General features: G+C 39.0%; 1 protein-coding gene across 12 annotated transcripts in view; it reads right to left on the bottom strand.

The window, feature by feature from the left end:
- The window catches only part of PRTFDC1 (phosphoribosyl transferase domain containing 1), a 46,471-nt gene extending 23,320 nt beyond the window's left edge, over window positions 1-23,151 (bottom strand). For 2 of the 12 annotated variants that reach the window (XR_014884207.1, XR_014884208.1), the window contains exons 1-4: window positions 21,985-22,388; window positions 17,716-17,822; window positions 14,629-14,812; window positions 12,247-12,384 (exon numbers count right to left, since the gene is read on the bottom strand). Coding sequence is in view for 10 of the 12 variants with exons in the window: in XM_085227240.1 (XP_085083366.1) it covers window positions 14,629-14,812; window positions 17,716-17,822; window positions 21,985-22,197 (504 nt within the window). In the remaining 2 variants the exon portion in view is untranslated. Of the gene's footprint in view, window positions 1-12,246; window positions 12,385-14,628; window positions 14,813-17,715; window positions 17,823-21,268; window positions 21,319-21,984; window positions 22,389-22,532 lie in introns of those variants that run through there. The other 10 variants (XM_085227240.1, XM_085227241.1, XM_085227243.1 and 7 more) reach the window with 7 other exon arrangements.
- Between the last annotated feature and the right edge of the window lie 515 nt (window positions 23,152-23,666).

Raw genomic sequence — 23,666 nt, 5'->3', positions numbered from 1 at the left:
TTTCTGATTTTATTTCCTGCAGACATTGTCATTATGTTTCCTCACACCCTATGAATACTTAATGAGTGAAAGCTAGAATGCTGCAATTTCCACCTCCATTTTTTTCAGCATGCAAGATAAAACTTTGACTTTTTATGTTGATTGAAAGTATAGATATTTAAATTCCATCTATACTAAGTCATGTCTTTTGAACTGGGTGAGGCACAGAATTATTACATCTCACTTACATCTCCTGAGATCAGCACTTGGATACAGTTCAAGTTACAAGTGAAATGAGTTGGGTGGTCTCAGGGAAATTTATTATAAACAGCATTGCTCATCTGAAAATTGCACCAAACTGTGAACATCTGTTACTCTGCAAAAGAAACAGAATCTGGAGTACATTAATATTGAGCTCAGTGAAACAAAGATAATTTTGTAACCACAAAAAAAAAAAAAAAAAAAAAAAAAAGAGAGAGAGAGAGAGAGAGAGAGAAAGTAGTTCTAACAGTTTACAGTTTAAATGAATAATCAAATTACAAAATGACACCAAGGCATTATCACACTGAACACATATGCAATTCTTGGGAGGAAATGTGATTTCTCTTTTCCCATCTAAAATTCATTGGAGAAACAAAGGAACGTGACAATCAAGACAGCTCACCAATGGGCTTGTCCTACACATCCGCTAACACAGAGCACAGGTCAGTCTATACATTCACATAGGCCTCCCCACTAAGCCTGTCATTAACAGTACATGATGCACACTACTGCTAGGCTCACAGGGTCATCCATCATCTTCAGTAAAGACAGAATTACCCTGTCCCTAATTTAGGCATCTGAAAGTCAAAATCTATGAAACTCATCTTGGGCTCCCATCGTAATCACTGGAGGAAGCCAGATAGATCAAGGAAATCCTCTATTCTACCACACGGGAAATCTACAGCAAATAATTCACACCTAGATGTCTAATTGTCAGACATCTGAAGTTAGGTGAAATTAATCCCATCTCAGTAGACTGAGATCAATATTTTCATCCCATAAACCTCACTGAGCAGTCAGAAAAAAAATCATTTTCAATCACATTTACTGCGGGCATATAAGAAGCAATGATTTTGACTACTTTCCACTACTAACATTCTGAATTCTCCACTTAGGATCTCTCACACAAACAATTAACACAATTTCCCTTGGTACTAACACAGGATAATTTGCTTGTGTGTTTACTCAAAGGTTTCATTTCAATCTGGGCAAAGTGTATTTGAGGAGAGATATCAAAATGTACAACCACTCTAGGACTTCTCTTTGCATGTCAAGAAAAAAATATTAGCAACCAAACTAGTCTTTGCAGATTTCTGTTTCAAAAATATTATCTAGGATGATTAACAGGGCTCTACAGTCTAGACTTCTCAGATTATAAATATAAACTTACCCATAGTGTTTACCCACTGAATATCAAAAACAATTGGATTTCATTTGCGTGGGGTTCATGATCTAGAAGAACAGAGTCTTGAAGGGACTTAATACAACAATAAGTTGTGTTTGATACCAGAGAAAGGATAGCAGCTGGGCTGGATGTGTAATAGTTCCTCTAAAGGCAATTGGAGTAGCTACATTTTGATTGGCACTGAGGGAACAAGGATGGCACTGAAGTCAAAGGGGAGATGACATTTACCAGGGTAATGAATGATGATTATATGAACAAAATTCTTGGTACAAAAACTGATATTTTGAAACCTCACATGGACACAACTGACTTATGAAATAGATAGAATTTCAGAGGCATGGCTGTGTGGAAGGCAACTGCTAAAATAGACCGCTGAAACTGAAATGGAAAATGACAGAAAACCCGAGCAGAACTATATATTTTGGCATAAAATTAACATATGTTACAGATACGTTTTACAGTTAAGAAAAAAATTTAGCACTCAGATGAAAACAGAAGCAGATATGACAAGAGTTTACTTCCCAGTTCATATCCATCAAAATTGAAGCCACAGAAGCAATGTCTCTCACATAACTTTAAATAGAAGATTATTACTTCTATGTGACTGAACTGAAGCTAACTGATTCATAAGAGAACCAGACTTTCTCCATTTAACAAATAGCAATGTAGAAACTAATTGTAGGTATTTGCAGAATGCAGATAGATTTATCTGTGATTATAAATATTTCTGCTTTGCAATTATATACTGTTCGATAATTACATCATCTTTTGCTACATGACCATGCTATATAATTTCTGTCACAAACGTAATAATTAACATGAATTTTTTGATGTTCCAGTTTGGATGCAGACATGCTAGTATGAAACTTGCTTGCTTTGCAGGCTGCCTCTGAGAAATCCTGCAAGTATACGAACATGTTGGCCTGAGAAGTGTCAGTATGATATCCACATCATCTATCAACATATTCTGACTAGTAAGTAAAGTCAAGCATTTCAACATATCAAACACAAGCTATGAAATTATCCTCAATATATCATCAGAAATAAGACGATCAGTGGAGTCATAATACACAAAGTACCATACTTAGAGCAACATACACTTGAACTGATACTATTTTGGGTTTCTTTCTCTGAAGAATAACAGCTAAGAACAAAGGACCTCAAGTGTGTGGGTCAGAACATGAGCTGTCACTGTTTTCACGGTAGAAAACTAGGAGGACTATCTAGGATTAATTAGCAACATTCAGAGGACAGCTAGTAAGTCCTGCTAAGCAGAAGGTTGTGCAAATGAATGGGAGTGATACGGGTCATTCCTGGTAAAGACTGGAAAGCATACCTTCCCTTACCAAGAATCAAACGTGCACCAAAAGGTAGACTGCAACTTGCAGGGCACACCCATATTCAAAACAATCCAGTGCCAAGTCACTGATAGATTTGTAGGAGCTGCTTTAAGTACCTTGTAAACATAAAAAGGATGATGAACAAACTAGAAATACAGTAAACTGGCATACACTCACTGCCAGACACCATTTTTATTGCACAGGAACAGTAAAGGTACATTTACATTTGAAGCACTGACAGCTTTGTATATCTCCATCAGCCTTGAAATTGAGGCCACAAAGCCTTCCTGACCTGCTTGTTAACTATACTAACAGTGCTGCACTGACTCCTGTCTCACTGCCAGCAGAACCTGAAATAGATAAAGCCATACAAGTACAAATTTACTATCCGAGCTCCAGTTACTACAATGTAAGACATACCTTTACATTTCTATGCTCACAGCTACAGTATGACTAATTTCACTTATTTCTCATTCTTTTTCCTCCATGTTTTTATTCCTAAACAAAAAGCTCTATCACACAGATTTGGAAAAGCTTCAAATTTAGGCCTGTCTGTCCAGTTCCAGGGAAGGCCAGAGCTTTGCAGTGAGTAAGTAGGCTTTGGACAGAAAAACATAAACAATGAAGTTGCTTGCAGCAAGGAACTACTCCTCACTAGCTGATGCGGTAGCACACATATAAGCTTCTTCCTTGCTACAGAAGCAAGGTAGATCCTTCAGCTTGACTTTCAAGATAACAGTAACTTATTGAACTTAATAAATTGGACTGTTTATAATCATTTGCTCACACATTCAGTAACTTCTTGTATACCAGGACTCCTACAGGTATTTTATGTTTTTAATCCAAAGAAGGTAAGGTATCTTGAAACAAGCACGATTTAGTAGGTACTAAAAATTCATCCCTCATAGGAAAGGCTTCCATGGAGATCCTCTGATATCTACTGAAGCACAAACTGCCACTGAAGCTTTTCACCTCCTGATCAAGGCATTTGGAATGGATCCCTCTTGTGCGTACTCTCAGACATTAGCAGAGATGGAACTGACGTACTAAGTACATATTTGCTGGAGACAAATGCTAAAAGATGTAAATTCTTTACAGTACGATTTTGTGGGTGGGTTTTTATTTATACATATACAGATTTTTTCTGCTGGATGCATGTGTTCAACACCATATTTCCATATATTACTAAGTTCTATAGATATACAAAATTAAAAATATTCAAATATTTTCAAATAAAGAAACAGCTCTAAATGTGAGTATATACATGATCTAGCCCTGTAGTTTTATTGCAGATATAATGCTCCTTAAAATCTTTAGACATCAGTTATATTTGCACAAACATGAAGCACCTTTGCTGGAGAAGTGTCAAACCGTTATAAATAGCAATAGAATTTAGAGCAGTTAACTTGGTTAATAAAGATTATACACAAATAAAAAAATATATATTTTTTTGCTTTCTGGTTGAGCAATTATGTTTTGTCTATTTGCTTAGAATTGATTCAGTGAGTTATTTTGTTTCAGAATGAAGCTACTTTTGTAGCATCACATATGTCCATGTGCCACAAGCAGCACCTGTACACTTGAAAAGATCAGCATGAACTGAAATACTGATTTTTTTTTTAAATGCAGATAAATGTATAAAATGTACTTAAAATAAAAACCCAATATATCTTCAAACTCCAAGTTAGTTAGGCTTTCTTGAATTATTAACTTTTTTTTTTCTTTCCCTAAATTCTGTAGAAGATCATATAAAACATAGAAATGAGACCTACATATGTTCCAGGAAGACTAGAGGTACAACTGCACAGTTGTTCAGTCAAAATGAGATTCAGGCCACTACATAATCTGTAGAATCTGTAGAGAAGGGAGTCAAATCAAATCTAAAACCTACAGGAAAAAGAAAAATTCAGGAACCATGCTTGCCAGAACTGCCTTAATCCTTCTCAGGCACTCATTTGGGTCTGCCAAATGGTATTACAGCCCACATGAAAGCCAAGGTCACAGCATGGATGACTCGGGCTTCTTTACTTCCTCAGCTCTCAGTAGACTGCCATGAGCTAAAGACCACTTGGTAGGGAGACCACTTGTTGCTATGCCAAGGCAATGCAGAAATCATAAAGGACATCAAGCAAGTTGTGGTCCACTATATTATAGTCAGCAAAAAATGATCACTGTTGGTTTAAATCTATACTAAGTAGAGTATCTATCTTATACCTAATTATTGTTTATCATTACATACACGAGCATCGCAGCAGCAGGACTAGGAGTCACATTTCCTAGTATTAGTGTGCTGGGACATTACCAGATCCACATGTACCATCTTATCCCATGTTTCTAATTCTGTCACAAAAGTAAACTAACAGTGAAAAAAAGTACAGCAAGCTTGTAGTTCTGTTCTAAAAACATTGAGGGCTTCTGATAAGATGGGAGAAAACAGCTTTATCTAGACTAAGCACAAAGTACCAACCTCCTGAGCCTCACCATCAGCAGCTTCTAGGATTTGATGACAAAAGCAAGCTAGGAGAAAAACCTTCAAACCTGTCGTATTTCAATGGGCTGAAACAACAGATAGACAAGCTTAAGCAAATTCTCAAGAGATAAAAAACTCAAATGTTTAATCCCTCTTAGCAATCTGAAACCTACTGTACAATTGACTATCACAACTACTACAGCTCTGTAGTGCACTCTTTCATACTATTGCATTTAGTCCCTTAGCTAGTGACAACTTGGAAACTTCAGACAATACAAAACCTTTGTCAGTTTTCTTGCAAAGTTATTTTCTAGTATTTCGTCTCTATTTAAATATTCAAACTGTTTGTCAAAGGAAGAGGGAAACCAATTTTGTATTTGTCACACTAATAAGCATTGAAGTAACACAGTACTTCTTGTTATCATTATATTCCCTTACCGTAACCCTTTTGTTTTATGCCTTACAGCATCCCTGAGGTGTGGCACATCACACATGCTATGATCTGTTTTAAGAAACAGCATTTAAGAGATGCCAGTAGAACAGAGTCATAGAATTCCTTGAGAAAATTAGAACCCTCAGGCTTCTTTTAATTAATTTTGCCCCATTTCAGATCTTAATTTAAAAAAACCACACGCTGAATAGTATTATTAGCATCCAAATAAGTGAATCAAGGTGGTACTTTGCCAATGCATAAACATGGCAAGGTACTTTCAATCTTGCCAGATCTTATTTGTACAACAGGATTAGCAACCATTATGTTCTGGACCTTTCATATAGGGAAAAGCCTATCTCCCTGATATTGCAAAGCAGCCTGAAAATATGGTCTCTCCTATTGATGCCATATAGTATTGTTGCAGATGTCATCATTTAGCAGTAGCTTGCTACATTTTTTGGCAGAATATAAAACAAAATATTTTACTAAGACTTCATTTCAATTTGTTTAGGCTTTGTAGCAAACCGCCCTTTACAACAAATCCTGCATCCAGGGGAACTTCAGAATCTAATTCTTCGAAAAGACAGCCTCTTGAATGATCTTAAATGATATCCCTTGATGCTTTGGATCTGTTCTCAAATCGAACAGTTTAAAAAACATCCACAGTGTCAAATGTCAAGATATTCCAAAAGGCTGGATTACTGAAACATACCAAAGATTAAAGCTCATGAAGAAAACATATTAAAAAAAGTTAAGAAAAATGAACTTCAGATTTAAAACTTCATTTATTCATAGTAGCTGTACCCTCTGTGACATGGTGTAATCTAAAACTTTTTTTTTTCGATTTGGGAAACATTTTTCAAAAAAAAAAACATGACAGCTTATTAGAAAAACATGGCCCTTGAGGGAGACAAATTCCTCCAGAAAGATTAGAGAAAATCTCTCAAGGAGTTTGCATTAGAGCTGACATCCAGCAGAACAAGAGTATTGATCCCATATTATCTGAAAAGTGTGTGTGTATATATATATTTATTTTCAGTTAAAATTCCACAGCTAAAAAACAAAAAGCAATACAAATAAAGGCAACAGCTAAGCAGGGAACAATGGCTAAAAATGAAGTTTCTTGAGAAGGAAGGCAGCTGCTAGCATTACTGTGTCTCATAAATTCCTTAAAACACTATTTTGATAGTGCTGGAGAGCTCAGCACAACCTTGCCTTCACTGCCACATCTGTTCCCATTCTGTCCCCATGGCAATCAGGCCGCTTCCTACTCAGCTCTCCCCCGGCTGATCTGTTTGGTTCGCCCGAATCTTTTATATGTGAATCACTCAAACACTTACTCATACTTTAAAAAAATCCCTAAGAATTCAGATGGTGTTAACATATTTAAGTGGTGTGTAGGTGTATTATCTGATGCATAAAGTTACAGAGATCACCTTTCTGTGAGCAAGTTTTACATTATAGATGAGCTTGATAAATTGCCTGTATGATAGCGTTGTAATGACCTTTGTTGAACTATGCCCACAAATCCGTGCCTTAGATTATTACTAACACTTTGACCTGTAAGCAGCATCCAACAGGAAATGTGTATGTTTTAATTAAAATCACTGAGAAACATTTTATTGTTTCTTACATTCAAGACAGTCTTGAGCAAGTGATGGCTTTAAGCCCTCATATCTCAAAGCTCTGCAATCAAATTGAATAGAGCTGTGGATGCCTAGGAGAGCATCCACCTCCAGATCACAACACTGAGTCTTTGTATCACATTTTATTATGAATAGTAGAGCTTTTTCCACCAGGCCTTGGAGCACCAGGAAATGTAGGCTGGCTCTCTAAAAGCAATTAGGGTTGATCTGTGATAAAGGAGAGGTGGGGTCTGAGGCTCCATCTCCAGTATGGAGGATTCACAGGCTATGGACAGACCCATGCCTCCAGCTGGAGCGGTGCTGGCTATGCAACTTACTGCTCCCCAGCTGTCCCAGCTGCTTATAACTGCCTCTGGCAGGCGCTGCTGGGAGGCTGAGATGCTTGTGAGCAGCTGGTTCATTAGAAATGGACCTAGCTGGCCGGAGCAGTTTGGATGGGAGGCCTCTGGTAACCACTCTCACACGGCCTGAACTGTGCTAAGAAGAAACTGAGCTGGCAAATGTGACTGGCGTGAGGGCACCACACCAATGAAGAACAACAGGAGGCTGTCACTGCTCAAGTCAGTGCAGATGCAGTCAGGAAAATAAGGCCCATTTCCAGAGTCTTAGCTTATACACCAAACTAAGAACAATCCATACCTGGTGTGACACAGATGTATCTGGCATGAGCTTTTCTCAAAGCTGTCATCCTGTCACACTGCTAACCAGTCACATTTTAACCAACTGGGCTGACATTCCTCTCATGATTTTTTTGTAATTATTCAGCCAGTTGCAAGAATAAGCTTTTGGAACAATTTCACCACTAACACTTGTTCAGTTATTTCTCTGAAAAGACTGAGTGCCTCTGAGGCTGACACTTTGCAGTAAGACACTGCTGCAACTCAAAGTGGTTTTTGTTTCCCTCAGGAAAATCTTTCTGTTTTTAAACAAATCTTAACACTGGGAAAATGAACATTTGGACACAGATTGGAGGAGTTTTGAGGACTGTGAATTCTAGCACTTTAAACATTCTCTCTGCACAAAATACGATCTGTTTCCACTGTTCCTCATCTTATTAACAACCTCAGGTCTCATGAAGTTTCAGAAAACGACGAAATACACCAGAAATCCAGAGACAGGCTTAGTGGTCGCTGAAGACTTCGCAGTATCTTCAGCTTGGATCTCTAAAGGGCCTTTTACTCATTACTTTTCACAAGTCTGAGCATTTCACAGAGCTTTTAGTCAAAGAGATTCTATTTGAGGATCCGAATATAATTTTATCCGTGGAAAAGTACATCAAGACAAGATCCCTCTGGTAATGCTTGCAATGGAATTCTAGTCCCAAGAATCCCATGTTTTGCTCGCCCATATGGCAGACATCTATTTGGCAGCACTGTCTATCCTCACTAGAACACATTTCTCAGCACAGCTAAAACTTAAGGTCCATATTGGTAACACTGGAGGCTTCTGTAGACTAAAGACATTGTTGTTGCCAATTATCTTCTAAAAGATATAACGTTGCAAATTTTTAATCTCTGCACAGGTGCTCAGTGTCTACAAGACTGATCACAAGCTGCTTACCTGAAAAAGGTTTAGAAAATTATTATTTTTTTAAGTGTAGTACATGCACAACCATTTACCCATCAAATTGGTCTTCTGCAGATAATATGGAGTTCAATTCTGTGGAAATATTGCAAAATTTGGCCTTAAAGTTCAAAGGAATTCATTCTATCAGATAGGCTCCAATTTCCAATTCTTCCATGGCTACTTAACATCGAGGAAGATGAAATGATCATCAACCAAATTGTGCTAATGAAGCAAAATCAAGGGAATTCGGAACTTACCCAAGAGAAAGCCTGTAACTAACTGCAAGAGACGATGTGGGTTCCCTTTCATCTGAGAACACACGTTTTTCTCAGGAGATCATAAGCTCTGTTTTCACGTAGGTATTGAGATAAACAATCATCATAACACTGCTGAGGAGTTTGGGGATTGGTTGCAAATCATTAAATCCAAGCAATGCATTTAATTGTTTCTTTTCTGTTGCTGCAGTAGTAAAATCACTAAGAAGTTACTTGCTTGTAAGTTGATTGCAACTTAACATTTTAAGATCTAAATGTAAAGTTCACACTTAAAAAGTTCTGGACAATAAAATTATCTTGAATAGGAATAGGTGATTATGCAAAGAACAGACGTACGTTGTACAGAGTGGTTACGGTCTGATGTCTCATGCTGCTGTGTTTTTCAAAATCTAAGTATTTAATAATGGCATATGAAAAGTAAAGTTATGTGGCAGAAAAATAAACTATTTTACTACATTTACTAACTAACTTTCAACTTACTCATTAAAAAATCCCTCTGTCTCCTTACTCCTACAGTAGAGCAGTTTAGCAAAACTATTTACTGAAATGGCCTCATATGGACAAAAACACTCAGATTTCTACTAAACAATGATTATTTTGTTGCTTGTTTTCAGAATTTTGCAGCAGTAATGGGCCTGTTTATGCCAAGATTAATAACCAACAGTTGTAAATATATTTCAAACAACTGGAGGCTGAAGAGGAAACAGATCATATCAATGGATTTATTTGTGAACCAGCTTGAATGCAACCATTGTGTATGGATTACAATTCAAGGCCATTTTTCTCTATTAGTTATGTTCTGGAAACTATAAATAATGTACTAATTTTAAAGGATTGCATGAATTGGCTCAGTACACAGAATCCTCTACAAGTTTCCTCCAAACTAGCAAACAACGATCCTTTGAAGTTCATTCATATTTTTTCAGGATTATTTTCAACAAAATCTTCCTGCTACGATAGGATGGAAAATGCATTTCTAGAATCCGCAGGCAGTGCATGGAAAACAGATCAATATTCTGCAATAATCTAGGCTTGACATGGAATCTGTAACTATGATATATCATCTGACTGTCACAATACATCTACTATCCTCTTTCAGAAGCGCACTATGCACGTTCAAGATAACGGAGATGACTGGTCTGCTGTCACGTTAGACCACATGGGTGTACCCAAAGAAATCACAAAAGTCTATCAGAAAATTATCAATCTAACTGCTAGTTTAGCTCAATATGCTTTCCATGGGAAAAGCTATGCCATCAAGATTCACTCATCCTTCTCCAGAACATGAAGTTTACTGTCATACTAGTTTAGTATCATATAATAATTCTAAGAATGAAATAGACAGCTACGGATAATAATATAGGGGAAAAAAATTCAGAAGAACAGGTGCACGTAAAGGGCACACTGGTCTGCCTTGGATGACATTTGCAAGCCCATCTTCCTTCTCTATTGCTTTTTATTCTTGGCTTCAACTTTTCATGTATCTGAAAACTTTTTAAAATTTTTGTATCAAATGCAGAGCTCTGATTCCCTGTGTACGAATGATTACTTGGGAAAAAAAATCAGTACAGTGAAACTGAATCACAGAATCAGAGAATGGCTTGGGTTTGGAAGGGCCCCAAGGCTCATCAAGTTCCAACCATCCTGCCACAGGCAGGGCCACCAACCTCCAGATCTGGCACTAGAGCAGGCTGCCCAGGGCTCCATCCAACCTGCTCTTGAACACCTCCAGACTTGGAGCATCCACAGCCTCTCAGGGCAGCCTGTTCCAGCACCTCACCACTATCTCTGTAAAGAACTCCTTCTCCTATCGCTGTATACCCTTGCAAAAGGTTGATTCCCCTCCTTTTTATAATCCCCTTTTAAATACTGGAAGGCTGCAGTGTGACTCCTCGCAGCCTTCTCTTCTTCAGGCTGAACAAGCCCATCTCCCTCAGCCTGTATTCGTAGGGGAGGTGCTCCAGCCCTCTGATCATGGCTCTCCTCTGGATCCTCTCCAACAGCTCTGCATTGTTCCTGTACTGAGTGCTCCAGACCTGGACACAGTACTCCAGATGTGGCCTCACAGGAGCTGAGTAGAGGGGGACAATCACCTCCCTGCCCCTGCTGGCCACCCCTCTTCTCATGGAGCCCAGAACCCATTGACCTTCTGAGCTGCAAGAGCACACTACTGGCTCATGTTAAGTTTTTCATCCACCAGGACCCCCAGGTCCTTCTCCACAAGGCTACTCAGTATTTCCATTGTTTTACCCTAAAAACTTTGCATGCAGCTTATCCATACCTGCATCATATTTCAGGAGAGGACTACTTTAGTATTTCTTTGTCTACCCACTGGACACATTGGTTCTTAAACCTTCAATTCCTATAACTGAATGCACAGGTTGCAGCCTTGTCTGAAAGCATATTTTTACTTCCTATAGAAACTGAACTATATTTTTCCATTTCTTTAGCTCACTAGAACGCTAAAATGATGCAGTATGGATAGCTAGGAAGTTTATATATGTGCACAGAAACTTAAAAGCTCAGATGTAGATCAATAAAGAAAAAAATAGGTGTACTTAATTTGTAGGCAAATCTTGTATCTGTAGGTGCAGAAATATACCACTTACAAAGAAATAATTACATCGTTCTACCTTAGATCTTAAGAACATAAACAATATTTTTAAACTACAGTTTCTTATGTTGGACTTCTGAAAATAATGAACTAACAGTGTTTTCCCATATTACTTTTATATAAACAAAATCCAGTAAACTGTCATGCCAATGAGATCCTGAAACAAGGCAATACTTGCAAAACATGGGAATTTTTCTCATAAAAATAATCAGTCTTAGGCACATATTTCAATACCTCCCAAATAAAATAAAACCATTCTGATTCTAGAAGTACAAGCAGCCACTCATATTGCCAATACCCAGAGAACTTAAATGTAATATGCTTTTTAAAAAAATCAATTCATTTGCACGAAGAAGTTTAATGATATTGTCACTGACGCCAACATCTGATTTTAGGTCACAATTGCAGCCCCTTTTTCTACACAGTTAAATCAGGAACTCCCCAGTTTAAAGTATGACCTCTAAAAATTGACTAACCTTTCAGTACTGAAGCTGGAATGAGACAATTCAAAAATCCCACGAATTTGAGCTGAAGTTAGTTGTTGGTTTTAAACAGCTGGAGGGGAGGGAAAGGATACATATCTGAAAGAAGTGCATTGAGAGCAGCAGGATTCCCTTTAGAGAGAAATAGAGAGCAGTTAGTAAAAGGAAGCAGGATAAATTATATGAAAAGAACTATGTTTGTAAAATGAAAGAGGAATGAAAACAGAAAAAAATGAGTCAATATAATGAGTCTTTATAGAAAGCAGAACAAAAAAGGCAAAAGGAAGGAAATTAGCAGAACTGGTAGTGCTTCAAAACTTCACATAGTCTTACTTCTAAAACTGTAATTATTTGCCTCATGTTGAAGTATAAATCACTGTGGGTATGCTATTACAGAATAAACTGACATGAAGGGTTTGGGAGTCTCATATAAAGCTGGGAGGCAGAGTCATTCAAACTAATAACAGCTCCAATGTTCTGACCAGAGCTGTGTTGCACAGGGCAATGATTTGAAATTTCAGAGAAACTCCCCTTACCTGTAACTGAACTGGACCCAGCTGTAGTTCAAAACACAAAGGATAGCAGGCAGTGGTACTTCTGTCAACATTACAACTACAGATCACTCACTGAATGAACCCACAAACATTAATGCCATTTTGAATTTACACTCCAGTATTGCTCAGCTTCTCAAGACAAGGCAGACATCAAGCACTGCTCCAAGGACAGTTCTGTTCCAATCAAGAATAGTTTCAGTCTGACATCTGTTGGGAAGCACTTATGAAAAATATTTATTTTCTAGAAATTAGATGCAATCAGTAGTTCTGGTGAAGGAGTTAACTTCCTGCTGAAGCACCCAAAATATCCACAGCCATCAAATGCTAGGATAATCCAGGACATAACCTTGAAGATTGCATCCTGTATGCCCAAATTTGTATTGCAGTTTCAGCTTTATGTAGCATGCTGTTACTTTATTTCTTAAGTAGTGATGTGAAGATTTCCAAACTTTTGTGGTATATGTCTTCTCTCACTTAAGGATTATGGGTTAGCATTGCTAATAAGAGTTGACTTGTCACCCAGAAAAGAAATATTAAAACTGTGGTATCTTCACACTGGATAAGAGAAAACTCAATAGGAAAGCCATGGGCATTACCTATAATGTAAAAAAAAAACCCACAAAACAGTTTAAATAATTGCATTATTCTCCAAGCAGTACTACTGAATTGCTGTCATTACCATGCTGAAGAAAAATCTATAATTTCTACATACCTTTGTATGAGACTAATCTAGTATTCTGACTTATTAATTAGCTCTATAATACTGGTAAATAACTGGAAACTGTACTGTACAGTCTTTGTATTGCACATGTCCTTCACACACCTCACTAGTTCTTGAAACAGAAGTCCTAAGACCAAACTCTAACCAAATGGAGACAAGAGGCTCTCGTACTCTTCTCTCCTATGATGGAAAAAAAAGATTGGATTTGCAAAAATTAGGAAAAGCATATGGTTGTTGAGGACAGAGCAAAATGCCCACCAATCAGCCTCTGTCTGTGGAAAGGACACAAAGATACTGTGGAAGCTCCTGGACTCAGCAAGTTCCATTTGTGCTCAAAGAGGAATCATTCCATGCATTTGGCGTACTTCCTCAGACATTTCTAGGACAACTCCCTCGCCATGAGTGTGAACAAGAAGTATGATGCGGAATGTAAATATGTACAGCTTATGCAAACAGAAATTGCAATCACACACTCCAAAAAGATGCAGGCCATCTCATCATCATTGCCCCACAGAAACAAATGAATCACTACTGCATAACTTCTTCAGAAGATAACAGGAAGACTTTGAACCTGCTTCAGCACTGCATTTGGTTCAACATCTTATTTAATTTTCTTATAAAGCACTATCATCATCTAGTGGTATATTTTGCTTCCATGTAAACTGCATGTTATCAGGAGCAAAGCGCTTCATTTACTTAGCATTGAATATGGCAGAGATTTATTTCCTTGAAGTTGTGCCAAACTGTGGAGGGATACAAGGAATGTAAAAAGAAGTAACATTAAATAACACCAGAACTGTTGAGGATTTCAAGAACAAACAACATGTAGACATTCCACAAGATGAGAACTTCAGTAATTTTATGTCCAAAAGTGATGACAGACTAAATAAAAAGTACAGCTTGAGGATGCTTCATACTATCACTCACACTATTCAGAAAGTATACAGGGTCGTGAACAAATATCTTGGAAAAAAAAAAAAATCACAAAAAAATATTTTGAAACAAGAAGATTTTTCAAAGCTTTTTTCTTATAATTAAAAAAGTACCACAATTGTGAGAGTCCACTATTTATTATGAACATACAACTGGATGTTGACTTACGTGGTAACTTTTCAGTCTAACAAAATCGACTTTCATGGAGATGAATCTTTCTGAATTTCTGCTGAGGTTTTTGATGTGCTCCACAAGGTCAGCACAGAACTTGTAGCCACCTTTGAGTACACAGAGAACCACAATATCATTGTCTCCAATGTCTTGCATAATATCCTTAGCCAGTCGTTCTGTCCTGGGGCAAAAAAAAAAAAAAAAAAAAAAAAAAAAAAGATGAAAGAACATTAGATGTGTGTTCCCTAAGTTTAAGATATGCTTTCTGTATGGTTACAAGGAAATAGAATCATGAAAATATTGCATGGTCCACAGTCTGCTTGAGCACCTTGACTTGGTTTGAGTGGGACTGAACAACAGGCAGATATGCAGGCTGGATGCAAGACGCAAAGCGTGTGAATCAAGCTGAATAAGCTTAGATTTATTAATTTCCTAATTATATAAAAACGAGTAACACATCTCACTGTGTGTTGAATTCACAAGCACTTCAGAGACTTCAGAGTAATAGGTGAAACACTGCAATCAGTTTTACCTTGGAGGAAACTTCAGTATAAATTATTTCTGTAAAACGACATAGCTGATTATTTTATTTACTACCTGAGAACATTAAATCAAATGAAATAGAGGGAGGAGAATTATTAAAAATATTTCAAACTGACAGGCTTTGGAGGATGCTACAAGTAGAATTTTAATAAAAATATAAGCAAGTACTATAAAGACATATCTCATCAATAAAAATTTTATGTAGAGTGCAGTATAAGTGACTTGTTCTGGGTCACACACATGAGACTAATCAAGGTTATGTCCTGATTAACCTGCAGTTGCAGGGTCTTCTCTTCAGTTATTTTGCATTGCAAACACAATGTGGCAGACTGAAACCGAAATACACATTTCTGCCACTTAATAGTAAAGAATTTTTCAAGATGAAAAGAATAAACTTGAGTGTTCATCTTAAATAGCTTTCATTTCTAAAGAACAAGGTAGAGAGTATTATGGATCTAAAACAAATACCTGGTCACTGCTAGAGGTAAAACTGAGATCAACAGAAAACTGAAAATGTCATTTAACGTTCCGAGCAAGAACAACTCAGTGTATTGTTTTCTGTAGAAGCTTTTTTTTCTGGAAAGTTTTTTGATAGGTCTCTGAATTAGATTAGTAGATTCAATAAGAATACATTTCTTGGCAAAATGCAATTTACCAATAGATAAATAATTTATCCCGTATCTTTCATGATCAGATTTTTTCCTCTACCTGCAATAATTTAGAAATGTATTTGCCCCTATATATACACATTGAACTTGAGTGAAATCTACACATATGCATGTACCAGGGAAGAACGGACACTAAACTGAAGCTAGAAATAGACCAGATATGAGCCAACATGGCATATTTTCACATCTTCGTAATGCTCAAGAAAATTCTGTAAAGCAACAATTCATATTTTTAGATTCAGAAAACAGACAGCATTGTGAGATTATCTTGTTAGATCTAAAACATGTAATTCTTTTTATTGAAGTACAGACCAAGATTAGTAAAAGTTTTTCACTTACTTTTTTGATAAAATAGTCTTTCATCATCTTTTATCAAGTCTGAGAATTATGGGGAAAACTTTTTATTTAGAAAAACCATTTTTCTGATGATATTTATTTATATTATTTCTTAGATTGTCTTAGGAGATGAAAATTCCAAAAATTCCAAAGACCTGTTAGTATTTTAAATGAGTATGAACTCCAGAGCAGACAAAAATGTACTCAGTAAAAACATGCCAGTTTTTAAACCTATGTACAGAGAGACAAGAAAATTTTCTCAAGTGCTGAGCCTTCTTCCTACATGAAAATTTTGCATGGTCACAGTATATACAATTCTGTTCCCTTTTCCATCAGAACAGAATGGGTCTTTTCTGGAAGAGTAGAAAAATACAGTGGAATTCATTCTGCTGGATACAAAAACACCAAACACCACTGGAGTTCAATGCTAACTTCAGACAAATTCATAGTGAATCCCATGAGAAATAAAGTAGTAACATATTTATTTAAAAAGATGAATCAAGAGTCAGTTGGCCTTAAACAAAAAAAGACAAAAAATTCAATACAATGGTAGCTGAAAAGGTGATGAAAGAAAGCTTGTGTTTGAAACAAATATAGGAGTTATTTTTACTCTTCCTTAAGATGAATGTTTACGACCTTCTTTCAAGGAGTTCCAACAATTTCAATACTTGCAACTGGCTGTTTAAATGTGGAAGGTAGAAAGCTGCAGATTAAAAATATCCCATGAAATCCATTCAGACTGGTTGGACTAGATGATCTTATCAGTCTTTTCCAATCTAAATGATTCCATGATTCTACGTTCCCAATACTTTCTTAAAAATTACCATTTTTCATTTTGTAATTTTTGAGAAGATTTTTAACAGCATATCAAAATAATAACTGAGTATCAACACTGAGTTGGACTACCACAAATATCAAAGCAACTTAGCTGCATACGCTGAGAACATACAGGACCTATTACTAGGAGGTATGATGGTTGATGAAGCCTAGGCAGGCTAGCTCTCTCTCAACACAGCTTAAATGACAGAAGTCAGTAGTGCAGTCTGGAACAGTTGGGTTTGTCTACATTAATGATTTCTATTAGGGAATTCTCAAAGTTGTGCTCAATTAAAGATTTTTTTTCTTTCTTTTTATGTTAAAAACATAATACAGTGTGCAAGAGGAACATTCAAGTATTATTATGTGCAGAACTTTGTATTTGTCCTTCCTGTGTTGGTTCATCCCTCCTGTACACTTGCATTTCAGCACCAGTGTCTCTATATGATCACATTCTCTTTTTTGTGGGAACCCTGTACCATTCAGTGTCCAAATCAGAAATTAGGTGAAACAAATTACACAATGAGTTACAAGAGACAACAAGTCTAGCATTTCTTAACTGTCAAGCAGTATTTTTACATCCCAAATTAAACAAATAAATTTATAATACAATATGTTAGGACAAATGTTATATATACATGTCTGCAGATAACACGAATAACAAAAAAGAATACTAATACTGACCAAAGTATTTATTTAGTAACAAAAAAGCCACGCATACCTGTCAACAATAATGCCATGAGGAATAAGCACATATTCCAGATCTCCATAGTAGTGCTGTGGATAAGTGAACAAATCCAGACTGTATCCAGGCCAATCATCTGAAATCTGAGTATTAAATAATACTGTTAGGAATACCTCATGTTGTTTGACAGTATATAACTCATATAAATTCATTTGTTTAGTACACTGTACTGAAATAATAGAATGAAACACACTCTTCCATATATGCTGACACATAAAAAATAAGCTTCAAAATTATGTAATCAGAAGTTATTATTTCATTTTTCCTACTCATTATTGTGCTTCTAGTATACCTCAGAAATTAAATGTTAGTGAGTTTTTTTGTTTTGTTCTGTTTTTCCAAAGAACGTGGGAAAATTCACTTGAGTTACAGTTAGATATAGAGGGGAAATAATACTAAACTAGAGCAAGTCTAAGTTTCTTACTACTTGCAAACTGGAAATACAAATGTAAGATTACCAGAAAGAAAGGACTCTGCAAAGGCAGATTCAGACAGTGGGTTTGGAAGGTATAAAATCATAAATTAAAAGCATGAATTTCTGTTTTAGAGGTAGTGTAAAGTCACATATTCTATAGACACAACAGTACATATAGTATATGAATGTGGTTCATGGACTGTATTCATAAAAATCAGTGAAAGACTGTCTTGCCAAAAGCAAGGTTCCTAATTTAGGTAAGTCATCAAAGATAAACTTTTACCAAGAGTTCATGTGTCACCTCAATATCAGCTAGTCTGTAAACTAAAAAAAGTATTTTAAGATTTAATATACATTAGCTTCATAACTGTCAGAGTACAACAGCTATGAGAATACAATGATAGTAGAGATTACGTAAGGCAAAAATCAGCCAGGCAAAGTTATCAGTAGATTCCTAAGAGAAACAAGATGCTACAACTCCTGCCAACAATTTTCACAATACAATTCTGCATGAAAAACAAGACCTGGAGGTTCAAAATCTTTCTTGGAATCATTATCAAGTTTTGCTTCAGTATTGGTACATAGATTCCAGTCTGTACAGATACGTGTAGAGACTGGGAGAAGAACCCATAGAGAGGAGAAGGACTGGGGGATTCTGGTGGATAAAAAGCCAGATATAAGCCAGCAGTGTGGAAGGCCGACAGTATCTTGGGCTGCATCAAAAGAGGGGTGGCCATTAGGGTGAGGGAGGTGACTGTCCCCCTCTACTCTGCTCTTCTGAGGCCCCATCAGGAGTACAGCAACCAGGTCAGGGACTCCAAGCATAAGAAAGATCTGAAACTGTTGGAGAGGTCCAGAGGAGAGCCGTGAAGATGATCAGAGGGCTGAAGTACCTCTCCTATGAAGAAAGACTGAGAGAGTTAGGCTTGTTCAGCTCGAAGAAGAGAAGGCTCCAGGGAAACTGTATAGTGGCCATCCAGTACATTAACGGAGCTTATAAGAAGGAGGGAAACTGAAAATTTACATAGGCAGGTAGTGATAGGACAAGGAGGATTGATTTTAAACAAAAAGAGGGGATTTAGATTACATATTAGGAAGAAATTTTTCACTCAGAGGGCGGTGAGGCACTGGAACAGAATGCCCAGAGAAGCTGCGGGTGCCCCATCCCTGGAGGTGCTCAAGGCTGGGTTGGATGGGGCCCTGGACAGCAGGATCTGGTGGATGTCAATCCTGCCCATGGTAGGGGTTGGAACTGGATGGGTTTCAAGGTCCCTTCCAACCCAAGCCATTCTATGATTCTATGATTCAGAATAAAGTGATACCTAACAGGTTTTCTTCACAGTCACGTTCCTCAGTAACTTATTGTCTTTCCCTTTGACCATGTGAACATTTAGTTAGCAGGAAAAATGGTGAGAGACTTGCCTTTGAGAAATGCACCTCTTCATGGCATTTCTACTAAACATGACTTCTAAATGCCTGTCACTGAAACTAACCTCTGCTTACGATTTCACCCAGTTGAGCAACAAGCCATGACACTAAAATACCTAGGCTAACATGGCATACTTGTTTCTGAGCTGTTTCTCCACATCTGTAATCTTGCTGAAGTTACCCGCAGTGCTGTGTAGTGCTGCATGATAACAGCACTACGTCTCATGGATTTTTGTTTGGTTGGGTTTTATTGCACATCTGTGGACAACTGCAGACACCCATACCATCAGGTGTTCTTAGCTCTGCACAATAGTTTCTGTATTAAAAAAAATAAAATAATTAAAAAAAAAAAAAAAAAACACTTTGTTGGCAACTAGTATGCCTGCGCATAAAGAGCATGACTCAGAGATCACTGGAATCAATGAAAGCTTTTCCTGACTTACACAAGCCTTGAGACTACACATAGGAAAAAAGTTATTTAGTTATGTTCCTCGTTTCCACAGAAACAGGAGAGTATAAATATACTCCTCAGCAAGAATTTTAATGAGGCAAATCTTGCTTCAAAAACGCTGCTGCTGAAGGCCTGGGAAGCCTGTTTTCCGGTCTTCCTTCTCAGGGCATAGAGATGACTGACACTTATTTAAATATTTTGTAGCAATGAACTGTCTGGCATGGTCCTGTGCAGAAGCACTTAACATAAAAGGAAACAATTTCAGGTAGTGATTTGAATTACATAAGAGCTATAAGCTCTCACAAAAAATTCCTGTCAGTATCACTTCTTTAAGCATCTTTCTTATCAAATTACATGTTTTTAAACATGGTGCACATCACACGAAATGAATTGAAACTGCTTCAGAATTCATACAAACAGACATCTCTTACTCAAGTTACAAACTGTCCTTTCTGAAACAGCATCAGTATGAGACCTTTATGCTTTTATCTACCCTTCTGGTTCTCAGGAATGAAAAACTAGAATAAAGTTCTTATTTACAAGTGTCCACTGGCATTTGGCAAATGAAATTAAATTCCTATGCACTTTCTAATTAATTACTTTGTAATATAATAAGTCCATTCCATAGTCTACTTTCTTTTAGACTGACATTTCCCAACAGTATGCCTTAGAAAATCTGATTTATCCCAAAGCTAATCAGAGTGTTATGCTATAGGACAATTTTCAGGTAACTGCCAATTTTGACGAGCATTTTGCTTGTGAATTGTGTGATTACCCTCAGTAGCAAAAAAATGGAAATCTCAAATTAAATTCAACTTCCATTCTGTAGAATCTCAGCCACATTAAGGTTGGAAAAGACAACTGAGATCATCTAGTCCAACCATGAAACCATCTCCACCATGCACACTGAGCCATGTCCCTCAGTGCCACACCTACACAGTTCTTGAACACCACCAGGGATAGTAACTCCACCACCTCCCTGGGCAGCCTGTGCCAATGCGCCATCACTGTTTCTGAGAATAAATTTTTCCTAACATCCAACCTGAACCTCCCCTGGCACAGCTTGAGACCATTCTCTCTCATCCTATCTCTGTTACTTGGGAGAAGAGGCCAACCCCCACCTCACCACAGTCTCCTTTCAGGCAATAGTAGAGAGCTATAAGGTCTCCCCTGAGCCTCTCCAGATCGAACAACCCAGATCCCTCCCCATAAGACTTGTGCTCCAGATCCCTCACCAGTTGTGTTGCCCTTCTCTGGACACACTCTGGGGACTCAATGTCTTTCCTGTGGTGAGAAGCCCAAAACCGAACACAGTGCTCAAAGTGCAATGAGTATTTCCGGCTTTAATCCTTGAAAAACCTAAGGAAAATATTTGATTGTTTTGACCGGATAAATAAACACTGATACAATTATACTGGTACACAAATGTGTTAAAAAAACCCACAGTAAAAGAAGTAGCTATTTCTTAAGTTCGTGTTCAGCACGTTCAAGCAGCCCAGCAGAAATTCCTTGGTGAGTGTCCACAAAGCTGATCGAATGTACACAAATAAGAATACAAAAACACATGGCAAGGTCTGAAAGGCTTCCTTTGAGAAGAAAAGAGAAAACAGAGAAATCCTACTAAACTACCTTCGGAGGAACACTGCTGGCTTTGTTGTCCAACAAAGTGGGCACACATGAGGGACTAAGCACAGCTCTTCCCTTAAAGTAACAAAGACCTGGGTTCTGCTTTGGTATGAAGTAAGAGAGCCGAGCACCAAGCAAGATCCATGTTTTGTAAATGCAAATCAAATCACACTGCACTACCTTTCTCCTAGTTGGTTTTTGGAAGGGTACCGAGCAAAAGACACAAAGTCAGTGCAGCGAGGAACGTTCATCTCTGCCGTAGCACCCTGACCCACATTACGACAGGCACCGACCACAGCAGAGGTCACCAGTAGAAGGCACTGACCATGGCAGAGACCACCAGGAGAAGGCAGCGGCCGCAGCTCAGCCCAGGCGCAGCAGCGGTCAGGGTGTGAGCACAGAGCCCGCCGCTGCGGGAACATGAGAGCGTTCCCAGCAGGGTGCCAACGATACCGCGCAACTTGGTGACCGTTTTACAGGATAAATTCATTTGTGCCACGGAACAACGAGTACATTCCTTCACTACTGCGTCATTCATTCATTTCCATAGCGCTCAAGCGCCTTTCTGAGGTGCTCGCTTCCTTCTGCCACACAAGGGCGAGGAGCAACGTGACGGTGCCTCCCCACGGGCCCGCGCTGCGCGAAGGCAGCCCGGCATAGCGGCGGGGGCCGGAGAGGCTCTATGGAGACCTCGAGCTCTATTATTCAATACGCTTCGTCAAAGTCACGGCACGGAGCGGGGCTCGGAGCGGGGACAGGGCCGGGAGCGAAGCGGGGAACCGGCCGGGACGAGCGCAGAGGGGGCGGGAAGGAAGGAAGGGGCGGCGGGGAAGCGGGAGGGGTCCCGAGCGGCCGGGCGCCGCTTGCATTTACCACAACGCCGCGGCCTCCGCCTCCCCGCGCCGCCGCGCCGCTCCCGCCGTGCCCGGCCATCTTCCTCCGAGCCCGCCCGAGGGGCTGCGGCGGGGCGGAGTCCAGCAGGGCCGGGCCGTCCGGTGCCCCCGGCGGGAGGTGGGCGACTGAGGGAGCGGCCGGGAGCCGGGCCGAGGGGTGAGCCCCGGTGTAGGCCGCGGAACCGGGAGTGTCCGTCCCGATCAGCGGCTTTCAGAGAGGAAGTACTGTGATGCATACGTTAAAATGTGTGCCATTCTGAGGAAACGGCGGCGCGTGCGGAGCTTTGTCTATAAAAGGCGTTTGGAGATGGAAGGCGCCTGGAACTGTCTGAAGCTTGAGGAGGGCAGCGCTGCCGGCAGGCTGGGCAGCAGCGAAGCACCGTGCTGGAGATGGCGGGCGCAGCCCGATAAGGGGCCCGGGCCGAATGAGCGAGGTGGATAAGATTAAAGCGGTGTGACTTAAACGGACAATTTAACAGGTCTGCACTTATACTCTAGAGAAGGAGAAAAACGAACAAAAAAAAAACCGTCACCGATTTTGCTTTCTATTTTTGCTGACTTCTGAGCTGGTGCTCTCCCCCAGCACTGCATTGGTCTTGGAGTAAGCGGCATCTTCAGGAGCTGGACTCGATGATCACAGAATCACAGAATCGGGGGTTGGAAGGGATCTCCAGAGATCATCGAGTCCAACCCCCCTGCCAAAGCAGGTCCCTACACCAGGTCGCACAAGTTGGTGTCCAGGTGGGTCTTGAATATCTCCAGAGAAGGAGACTCCACAACCTCCCTGGGCAGCCTGTTCCAGTGCTCTGTCACCCTCACCATAAAGAAGTTCTTGCACACACATTTGTGTAGAACTTCCTATGCTGCGGTTTCTGGCCATTCCCCCTTGTCCTGTCTCCACACACTGCTTAAAATAGTCTGGCCTCAACCACTCTGCCCTTCACACCTTTGATATTTATTATGATAATTATGATGATCATTGTGCAGGTCCCTTCCAATTCGGGATATTCTATGATTCTCACTGCCTTCAGCCCACTGCAGGGTTTCCCATGCTGTGTGTTATCATTAGACAAGAAGCAGAACAGGAGCCACCCTCCTGCCATCCCTCCTCTGC

The sequence above is a fragment of the Meleagris gallopavo genome, chromosome 6 (genome assembly GCF_905368555.1).
Source record: "Meleagris gallopavo chromosome 6, MGAL_WU_HG_1.1, whole genome shotgun sequence".
NCBI lineage: Eukaryota > Metazoa > Chordata > Aves > Galliformes > Phasianidae > Meleagris > Meleagris gallopavo.
The sequence above is the reverse complement of the archived record's forward strand: the minus strand, read 5'-3'. Positions and strand labels throughout refer to the sequence as shown.